The sequence below is a fragment of the Alligator mississippiensis genome, chromosome 7 (assembly GCF_030867095.1).
Source record: "Alligator mississippiensis isolate rAllMis1 chromosome 7, rAllMis1, whole genome shotgun sequence".
Lineage (NCBI taxonomy): Eukaryota > Metazoa > Chordata > Crocodylia > Alligatoridae > Alligator > Alligator mississippiensis.
The window spans coordinates 30,385,963-30,397,007 of NC_081830.1; the positions used below are offsets into that span (position 1 = coordinate 30,385,963).

An 11,045-nucleotide genomic window follows, 5' to 3' on the forward strand; every position below is an offset into this window, starting at 1 on the left:
CCAGGGGCGGGCAAGTATTTGGGCCTGAGGGCCACAGAAAGGTTTGAGCAGCTGTTGTAGGCTAGGTTAGTACCTCCCCACCCCTCTTCAACAACTCATCAGAAGTCCCTATGGGGCTGTGGGCAGACAGGAGCAGTGTTCAGGAGTGGAGTTGGAGGGGTGGGAGAGGCTGGGATCACATGCCCCTGTCCTCTGCACATGCCCCCCATGTCCCAATGTGTGTGTGTGTGCATATGTATGTGTGGAGGGGGGGCTGCCTGGGTGCTAGGTCCTGGGAGTGTGTTGCGGGTGAGGGGAGGGGCAGGGGGCGCATTCAGAGGAGCTGCCCCTATGTTGTTCTGCATGGGGCTGAGCCCCATCCGCTCACATGGGGGCAACCTGTGCCACACTCCTGCCTCCAGTTCTGGGATCTGGAGCCGGAGCCCCACATGCCTGCTGGGAGCGGCACAGTACAGTACAGCAGGAGTGAAAGGAGCTGCTGCTGGACGCGGGGGGTGCAGAGCAGCACCCGGCTGGCTGCATCCTTCCTGGGAACAGCCCACTGGAAGCTGCTTCTGCTCCAGCACGCAGGGCTCCGGCTTCAGGCCCCGGGAAGACGACCACAAGCTGAAGCTGGAGCCCCAGTGCTGGAGCAGAAGCCACCTGGCTGAAGCTGCTTCCCCCCTACTCTGGAATGGCATAGCGCCACATGGCACGATTCAACAGGGGCAGGAGCAACAGTAGCTTCCAGCGGGCTGTTCCTGGTGCAACTGCAGCTGCAGCTGGCTGGGAGCTGCTCTGTGCCCCCTGCCTCCAGCAGCAGCTCCTCCTCTCGCTCCTGCTGCACCATGCTGCACTGCTCCCAGCAGGCATGCAGGCCTCCCACTCTAGGCCCTGGCCACCTTTCACGGAAAGGTGGCCAGGAGCCGAAACCAGAGCCTCGCGTACTGGGGTAGGAGCTACCCAGATAAAACTACTTGGCCGGTGTGGCATATCAGGGGCAAGATCAAGAGCAGCCTCTGGAGGTGGGGGGCACAGAGCAGCACCCAGTTGCAGCGGCACCAGGAACAGCCCTGGCAGAAGCTGCGCACTAGCCAGGGCCTGAGTTGGCAAGTGCTAGCTGAAGCCCGGTCCCATGTAAAGCACCACAGGGGCAGATGTGGGCTAGATCCAGTTACCTGGCGGGCCACATTTTGCCTACCCCTAGGTTAGCCCAACATAGAGGCTCACTCACAGCTACCCAGCATAACGAGAAACTTTGCAGTCCAGTCCAAATGCAACACTTCCCCCCTGCACTTTTCATCTCCAAAAAACTCATTATCTTCATTTTTTTAAAGAAGAAAAATACAAAAGAACCACATTAAAAACGTGATCTTTTTCTCCACGTTAGGAACAGCTGATGTTGGTCACCATGTTGACTTTGGAAGGTATTCAGAGACCATGGAGAAGGCTACATTTTATGAACCAGAACACAAAAGTCTGAACAGCTGGGTGTTAGGGAACTCTGTCTATTCAGCAGAGGATGGGGCTGATTACTAGGAAAAAATATCAGAGCTTCCAGTGAGCCAGCATGTTCTGACAACATACACCAGCTTCCAGTGCTCTCCCACCTGCTTTTACAAGTTTTACTTACTCTGCCCCCAGGCCTTTGGTCATGCTTGCATGGAGGGCATTGGCAGAATACACTGGGGCTATACAGAGTATAAAAGCTTCCTTCTCAGTAGGGTAGAGGATGAGAATAAGGACTGTGGTGTGGAGGTCACTGTGAAAACAGACTTTAAGGGAATGAAGAAGACACAGGCACATAGCCTGGTGGTGTCAGAGAGGTGAGGAGGAGGATGAAACGGCAGAGTCAGTTGGATGGAAGGTGCTGCGGGGCGTTGGGAGACAGTGGATAGCACAGAGAGGAGACGAAAAAGGATGCTGGAAGCCTGACAGATGAAAGTAAGCTGACAGTATGTCTGTTGGAGGCCTCTGTATTGGAGCTGAGACATCTGCTACAGATTCTCCCTCAACTAGTCCCTTGGTCAGGAGACTGACAAAATCTAGATGTTTAGCTAAATGTCCCATCTTGTTTGCTTGTCCCTACAACCCAGAAAAGACTAAAATACAGGACAGCCCAGATACTTTGCAGGATTAAGTTCCTAACTCCCCTGTGAAGAAGACAGTTGGCAAAGTATCCGGGGGGGGGAGGGGGGGGGATGCACAGTGCTACAGCAAAGAGCTGTGCAGGACTGCAGAGGTGCTCCAGCTGTTTGCTGGCACTTTTATTTCCAAGGGAGCTGCTTCTCCAATCTGCTGCACAGGAACGCTGATGAACTCCCAGTGAGTGAAGGAGCAGCAGCAGACAGCTGAGCAGCTTGTTCTTACTTCAGCAATCCTCTGCAAATTAAGTGGGTAGTAAACCACCTAGACACAAATCACCCAGGTTCTCCTGTACTGCATTTTATCAGACAACAAGCAACACAAGAGGCCATCTACCATCCTGTAACTGCCCTCAGTGAAGAAGCTTTGCATCCCTGGGTGCCTACGTACTGGAGCAATTTTGGGAGAACCTCTACTCTTATTCTCCAGCTCCTTTCTGAGGCATTTCTACCTGCTGGTTTTTGGCCCTGAGCAGCTGTGTTCCTTGTCCAAGAGAGGAAGATTATTAATGAGCAGGTTTGCTCACAGAAGCAACCACAGCCTCTGCATCATTTTTTAGTCAGTTCTGCAGTTTTTAGGGTTATATGCCCCACAGGTTATGGGAGAACTTCTCTCTTAGTATTTCAGATGGACAACCCATACCAGTGCTCAGAACAGCACCAAAAATGTTTACTAGATCACTCCACCCAAGTCTGTGTTTGCAAGTTGGATGGACATAGATAAGTTGCCTGCCACTTTACCAGCATCTATTTTGCCTGCATGCCTCATCCACACACTTCTGTTTCTTTTTTTCCAATCAACTGAGTGCACAAGCACTTCTGATATGAATATATGAATAGATGTCACATATGTCATCTGAAACCTTCATTTCCCATTTATTCTCAGACAGACCATTTTGAAATCCACTTCCCAGGATCATCTATGTTCAGTAGAACTTATGTGGGAAGCCATAAAAGTTAGGAGCAAATGGTGCAAATAAAACCAAAGGGAATGCCTTCAAAATGCCACTGAATGCTCATGGAAACTTTACTATAGCGCTTGTCTGGCACTAAACGTATGAGGTAGCCCATGGGACCAAGTATGCGCCGGTACATTCACAATCCATTGGTAATGCCTATAAGGGGATCTAGGGTCATTTAAGAAAGCATGCAAGGGCTATGAGAAGTAGGGAGGGTTGATTTCCAAGCTTCCTGATAAATTGGAGGTATGTGGTTTGGGGTGAAAAAAGAAAGCTGATGGGTAGATTGGGAGAGCCAAGACAGTGGGAGCAGAGACAGACTACAGTAGGAAGAACTTGTGTCTGTGTGCTTTTTGTAAGGACAAGGCGTTGTACCTAAGTGCCACATGCAGAAATATGTAATGGAGCAGGTCCAAAATAATGGTGGCATAAATATTATTCATCAGTCTGTTTATACTGGCCAAGTGTGAATGAGGAGGAACAGCTGCTGTCAGTCACTTCAACCCCCGCCCCCCAAGGACTTCTTATGTTTTATGCCCCACAAGTGCTTTGCTTACGCTGAATCAAAATGAACCCCTTGGGATACAGAGTACCAAGTGGTTACCAATACATCACTGTAGAAGTGCCTACTACACTGTTTTTCTTCATAGGTACCTTCAAAACAACCAGTGAGGCATGGGAACAGCAAATAGTACTTTGCACGGTGTCTCTAGTCTTATAAATCCTGCTCAGAAACAAATCATGGCACCAAACAATCAGCATGTTTCAGGCCATACTAGTATTCTGAGAGATACTCCTTCAGTTAGCAGTGCTGCAGGAGTGGTGCATAAGTATTGTAATACCCTCTCTGGAGAGATGTATCGCCCTGCTCTGTTCTCAGAGTTACAATACAACATGCACAATGTAAAAAATTAAAAAAAAAAAAAAAAATCACCCTCCCAACCCCTAATCCCACTGCTACTAATAACCACCCACCCCCCAGCTACAGAAAGTGGTGCTTTTTGACCTGTAACTAGCCAACCTGGTCATAGACACCACATATTCTTGCATCAATAGATCTGCTGTGAAAAATTATATGAATTCACTGTTTGGCTATTTACAAAAAAGCGGATCTATAACCCATTGCAGGAATTGCCCATTATCTGGAAAATTCAACACTTAGATGTTAAATTACCATGAAACTTCTCTGGAGATATATTGCACTAAGTGTCTTTGGAAAGGCGAATGGTTTATTTGTCATCTATACAACCGAATGAACAAAAATTAATTTACAGGACCTTGTCTAAGGGAAATGTTGAACTTGGAGGGACATGCAAGCTTGGTATCAACCAACTGACCCTTTCCCAAGCCTTATGCTTGCTTCCCCCATAGCCAACTTCATTCTTCAATCCATCTTATGTTGATTTGCATGGTCTTCACTGAAACTAATTCATGAAGTTAGAGACAATCGTCCTTATGCTGAACTCACAAAGCAAGGTTAGTTGAACTAAGACTGTCCTCAGAGCTAATTCAAGCAATTCTCACACTCAAACTGGTACACAACAGGTGCACACACTGGTCTCAAGGCAATAGGTCGGAAGGGGGTATTCTCCCATTGGAACCAACACACAAGCCTAGACAAAACAATGCATCCAGTAAGCCTGGATTTTCAAGATGCAGGAATTACTGATTTTATTATTTATTGTTTAAATTGCAATAGCCCCCAGAATCCCCAGTCATGGAGCAGGATTCCATTGTGCAAGGTGCTGTACAAATACCGAACAAAGTCTCTGCTCCAAAGGTCTTACAATCCAAGCATAAAAACAAGAAACAAGCAATAAATACCGACAAACAGGGAAGCATAACTAAAGCAATGGGACAATACTGGTCACCACAGCCCATTGGCAGCCAAGCTGTTTTTTTGTAGGCATTGGAAGACCAACCAGGTGTCTATATGTTTTAGGTTTGATTCTCCTTTTAGATGAGTGCAAATTAGTCACCAAAGTCAGAATGGCATGAAACTAGCGTGAAAGAAGAATAAAACCTACTGTATTAGACTGACTGAAATTTCCCTTGTCCCACCAGCATGTCAAGAAAGGCCCTCCAGCACTCTCATGGCAGAGCAGATGAGTGGGTGTGACAAAAGTCATCACAATTTTAATTTTATTTTTTTTCTTAAGGACCAGACCTGCTCCTGATATGTCACAGGGAGAATTGAAGAAATAACTGAAATTTCAGTTCAGCAGCAGCTCTGAAATATCAGAAAAGATAATTTCTTTTTCTTTTTTTTTAAAACTCCTGGCATGAAAATGTTCTGTTCAACCTAATTTTAATGCAATTTCTTAGTTGGTCTAATAAAAGGTATCATCTCTGAATCAAGAGTTTTAGAGTTTTGCATTTCTGTTCAACCCAAAGACATGCACACACTTTCTATCTCAAGGTCCTGGAAACATTTTAAAACATTCTGGTTTGTAACACTGAAATACATTTCAAAACAAGATATTCCTAATCAAAAAACTGAAAGTGGTTTCAGCTTTTTTCCCCCAGAGGCTGGAGATTTGTTTAAGCCTTTTTGTGAGCAGAAACAATTTGGTGAAAAGATCACAAACTCACAAAATGTATGAGCTAATCAAAACCCAGATTTTCAGTTAAATAGATTTCTGGCTTAAAAATCTGGCCTGGCTATTCCCCCAAGCACTATAACTAAGACAATCTAGTAACTCAGAAAAGTCTTCCAGTACTATGCACACATGATATCCAGCTCAGTTTCACCAGTATAACATCATTGACACCAGTGGGGCTCCTCCTGACATGCAGCCATGTAAAAGAACTCAGAATCCAGCTCAGCTCACCTAGCTTCTCATGACTGACAGCAGCATGGATCCAGCTGACCTGAAAAACTGGATGGGAACATTACTATAAATAAAAATCCAGTGGGAGGAAAACAAGTTAGCCTTGTTGTTGGATAAACCACTTTCATTCTCTGCCTATGGGTGCTCGTACATGCAATAACATCAGATCATAGGAAACAGTGGGCTGGTAGGATGCCCAAACCAGAGCCAGACTTAGGTCTTCTGAAGTGACCATAAGTCCTATATTGGGCTTTTTCACTAACAGAAGACACATTTCAGGTTTTCACTTCAGTGCTAAGATGCCCATAGCACCACTCGTCTGGGTGACAGTGGGCAGAAGGGTTATCACTAGTTGAAGAACCAGAGCTCTGTCCTTTGTCATTAAGAACCCAGGACACTTCAGCAGGGCAAGGATGCAGGCAGGATGCTACATTAGGGAGAAGAGGAGCAGTGACTTCTTTTGCAGGAGAAAAAATGAAGCCCCTTGCAAATAGCCATTGTCCCTTCTGGCTCCTACCCCATGTGGCTGTGTATTTCAAGTGCATCGGAGAGCCACCTCTGGTATCAGCTGCATGTCCTGGTAAAATTGAGTTCACACAGCTCCACAGCCGCCAATCGATACCACTTCAATCAGACTGTCTTCACTGCCTGGGGGGGAAATCTCCCCATTCTGGCTCTGGTGGGATGTGCCGGATTCAGTTTTATGCAAGAACTGACAGGGAGATTTTTAACCCTTCCTGCCTCTGTCAGGTATGCTGAGAAAGCAGCTAAGAGATCTACAATCATCCTCATCAAGCAGCTCCTATACAGTGGAAAGGTGAATGACAAGGAACTAGCATAAAATGAGGAGAAGCTGATGCAACTGCTTCAGATTCTCAAGGCTTTCTCTGTCTCACATCCAAGTGAGCTGGTTTATTTGCAGAGAGGGGATTTATCTTGAGAGAAAAATAATAGTGATCTGTACACAAAGGTGTGCACACGCATCTCGGGGAAGTGCCTGCAGCAACAGAACGTATCCTTTCTCTTCAGGAACCTTTCTGCTGAACACGCTCTTGATAAAAGGATGCCTGGGAGAGACAATGAGTAGCCTAAACTCTGAATAAAAGAGTAGGCCAAATAATGCAAATTGTTAGGTTCCTCTAATAAACTCTTACAGTTAGGAAATCTGCAGATCTGAACAGCAGAAACACTGCCATGATTTTGAGGAACCTCTTAAGAAAAAAAGGCAATTATGGAATCAAAGTGAAGTTTGCAAACGTTAATTTACCAAGCAGCCTCCGCCCTCCTCACTTGTATTCATCTTTTCTATAAAAGAAAACAAACACTGTATTGAAGAAGATAATCATGTGCTTCTCTGCACATCGGTATTTTGTTTCAAGCTGGTTAATATTACCAGTTGTAAATCAATATATGGTAAGAGCACTCCCACGACTTTTTCCCCCCCTCTAATGATGTAAAGCTGGGGAAATCAATAATGCTGGGGAGGTGAAAGGCAAGGTGATCAGATACCATGGTGATGGCAACCAGACAGACAAAATGCTAGCAGTATAAAAAGGACCGTTGTGATATGCAGATTATCAGCCTCAACATACCAGCTGTGAAGGTTTCTTCAGTGAACCTTTTCCCCCTCTTACAGACAAGCAACACCTTTCAAGGTAACGTTCTTCAGCTTCTGATCACAGGCTGCCTTTGTCTGGAAATGGCTCCGCACTGACTGAACGCAGCTTAATGAGCTTGCCCCCCACCCCGTTTCTTGGAAATTCCACTCTGGGGACATGGAGGGTGGGAAACGTTATTGAAAAGTGGTCCGGTTTCAATTATTGCTGGGCTTTTGACAGCAACCAACTGTGGGTTATCAGAGGGTTATTTGCTAGCCAGAAAGCAGCCAAATTGGCTAGTTTAGGATGTGGTATCTGCCATCAGAGGGAGAAATACTGGAGCCTACATACTGAGGGGAGTTATTTCACATGGAAGGGGGAGAATGAGCAAGGAGGTCTAGACAAGGCTTTCTCTTGGGGAAGAATATGTGGCTGGCTACTTTCTCTACTCAGTGGCCAAGGGCTAGCCCACTCAGAACAGCGTTGCTAATTAGAGGAGACAGGCTGTATTGTCAGCACCATGGATTGATTAGTGGAAAAACCTACAATTTCAGAGACTACAGTGGAATTTTTGACCGTCCACAGCATCGACATAACTCGGCACCCAGTCAAGTCAATGAATAAATGACCAGTGGCTTCAATAAGAGCAGAATTAAACCAGTGCTGAGCATTTGGAAAAATCCTGCCCTCTGGGTTTTCAGAGCTAGAGAGCTCAGACAACACGTCAATCTCAATTGCCCGGCCCCGGCCCCTGCCCCTAGGCTGGGAACATGCCCCTGAGCAAGGCAACTGAGTTGGAGCAAGCCAGGGAAGGACCATTTTAACAGCAGCATAAAAGTTGTCAGGAAAACAGCAGAAGTGTCAAGCTGTCTTTTCTTCTCAATTATCCGGCCAGCCACTATTGGGCAAGCAAAACATGGAAGCCCAGGGCAGGGAGGAGAGAATAATCAAAGGTTGTGAGCACTGACCAGCAGCTGGGGGGTTCTTGTTTTGATAAAGGCAAATAAGAGATTTGACAGTGGTTTTAAAATGCAGCTCTGTGTCTGTGCATGTGGAGCCAAGATCATTTGGTCCCTGCTCTATGTGACAGCATATTCATCCAGCACCTCCAAAAATAATTAAAACTGCTTAGCTCTGTGTAGCCTGTCACAGCACTCCTAGCTATGGCAGGCTGGGGAATTTGCCTGCAAAGCTACGGGGCTGTATCTCGTCTTCTATGGAGAAGTGCATGATACGCAGCTGCTGAGAAGTTGGTCTGCTTCCCTGCCCTTGCCTTTACCACAACCAGAAAGCTAATGGGTGGATTCTCCTGTGGGTATTTCTGTATGTCCTTCCCATGAACGCCTGTCTACCTGGGAATCCTGTATGCAGCTTCCATTAAAGAAGGTAGCTGAAGCTGAAGAAAGGGCATCCTCTGCACGAGGCTGCCCTTGGTAAGGAAGAGCTGACACAAAAAAAAGCAGCAAAGCAGGGAAGAGAGGAGGGCACTGCAGAACGGGCAGGGTGGACGGTCCAGCGATCTTTTGTTCCAGCACCCACGCCTGGAAAAGCCAAGCCCTGCCTTGAAGAGAAGGCAAATGGAGATGGTGCCAGCTGCCAGATCTGGACCAAAGAGCACCTTGCAGCAGATGCCAGGGGGGACCTCCGTGCCGCCCGCCTTCCCTCCCTGGTCAGAGAGGCTGCGAGACAGGCGCAGCACCGCTTTGCTTTGAAAGCCCCAGCAACCCGCAACAGAGAGCTGCAGGCTTGCGACCGACCGGGCTCTCGGCCGCCAGCAGCTCCCCGCTCCGGGCGGCTGTACGCCGGGCCACCCGGGACCTTATAAAATAATCACTGAGCCCCGCGACTTTCCGTGTTGTCGCCCCTTATAGTCTGCAACCAGGCGCCTTTCGGGGAGCCGCCCGCGGCGGGGAGGCAAGCAGGCGCGGCTCGGTCCTGGGGGTCCCGGGCGGGCTGCGCGGGACACTGCATCGCGTGCGGCTCCGGCTCCGGCTCCGGCTCGGGGGGCAGGCGGCGGGGCGCATCTGCGCGGCCGGCCCCCTCGGGACACCCACGGGGTGCTCGGGCGGCCCCAGCAGCGAGGCTGGCGCGGCTCGTGTCGCGCCGGGTCCGCATCCCGCGGGGTGCTCCCGGCTCCCCGGGGTGCCGCAGCCCCCGCCCCGCCGCAGCACTCACCGCTCTGCTCGCCCAGAAACACCAGCTTGAATTTCCGCAGCGGGTTGCCGAAGTCGCCGCCCGCAGACATGGTGCAGCCGGGGCGGGAACGGGGACGGGATGCAGCAGCGGCTGCGGCTCGGCCGGGGCCGTCCCGGGCGGGGATGCGGCGGCTCCGCCCGCACCCGCGCCTGCGCCGTGCACCGCCCTCGGGGGGGGAACGGGACCTGCCCAGCGCCCCCCGGCTCCGCTCCGCTCCGCCCCCCCCGGGACCAGCCGCCTGCCACGCGGTTCGCCACCCAGAGGGACGCGCCTTCCCGCCGGGGCTGCCCGAGGGCCGGGCCGCCAAGAGCAATGGGCCGAAGTCCTGGGGCCACGATGGACAGACCTTCCCGCTCCAGTTTGGCCTGCTCCTTTTGACCGCTTCGGACAAAGATGGACGGACGTTCCTGCTGGAGGTTGGCCCGCTCCTTTTGACGGCCTCAGACAAAGACCTAGGATAAAGATGGACAGAAATTCCTGCTGGAGGTTGGCTCACTTCTCTTGATGGCCTCAGACCAAGAAGGACAGATGTTCCCGCTGGAGGTTGGCCCACTACACTTGATGGCCTCGAACAAAGACCTGGGACCAAGATGGATAGATGTTTCAGCTGGAGTTTGCCCCATTCCTCTTGATGTCCTTGCACAAGGACATGGGACCAAGATGGATTCAGAGTGGGATTAAAAAAAAAAAAAAAAATGGCGTTGCTCTTGTCAAGACCCACGCCTGCCTGCCAGACCCGCAAGCTGCGATGAGACGGACATGGAAGAGCACAAGCAAAGATGGTTCATTCCTAGCTTCATCTTCTGTTCCCACTTCATGCCTATAATGAGTGACTGCAAGAAAGGAGAAAGAAAATAGTCTATCTCCCCACCTCAGCTCTTTCCCAGAAGCCATAGGATTCTCTCCAACAGAGTATTGTCAAGTGCTTTGTTCAGTGTAATCTCAAATGACTCCAGCAACGAGACTTCCACCATATCCCCTGGGAAGCTCTAACACAGTTTAATAGACCTCTCAGTTAGGAATTTTTCTCTTGATATTCAGACTATATTTCCTTTTGTTCAGCTTCATGCTATTATTCTTAATTAAATCTGGTAGGAGCATTGAAGTTTCTCCAGTACCTTACTGCTTACACCTCTCAAGTACTTGCAGACATCTATCAAAGCTCCCTCAGTCATCATTTAAATAGGCCCTTTTATTTAATGCATTAATCTTTCCTCACAAATTGGCTGCCACAGCCCCAGAATCCCAGTCCTGGTCTCAGAAGGCCAATCTCCTTTTTTCCATGATATGGCACCTCGGGTTTACAGGACAAATGTGCCCTGCCTCTATCATCATGCT

At 48.9% G+C, this 11,045-nt stretch overlaps 1 protein-coding gene across 1 annotated transcript in view; it reads right to left on the reverse strand.

Moving 5' to 3' along the window:
* RAB6B (RAB6B, member RAS oncogene family) overlaps positions 1–9,842 on the reverse strand; it is a 118,361-nt gene extending 108,519 nt beyond the window's left edge. The window contains exon 1 of the mRNA XM_006263939.4: positions 9,687–9,842. Coding sequence (XP_006264001.1) covers positions 9,687–9,756 — 70 coding nt within the window. The 5' untranslated portion in view covers positions 9,757–9,842. The remainder of the gene's footprint in view (positions 1–9,686) is intronic.
* Positions 9,843–11,045: the final 1,203 nt, after the last annotated feature.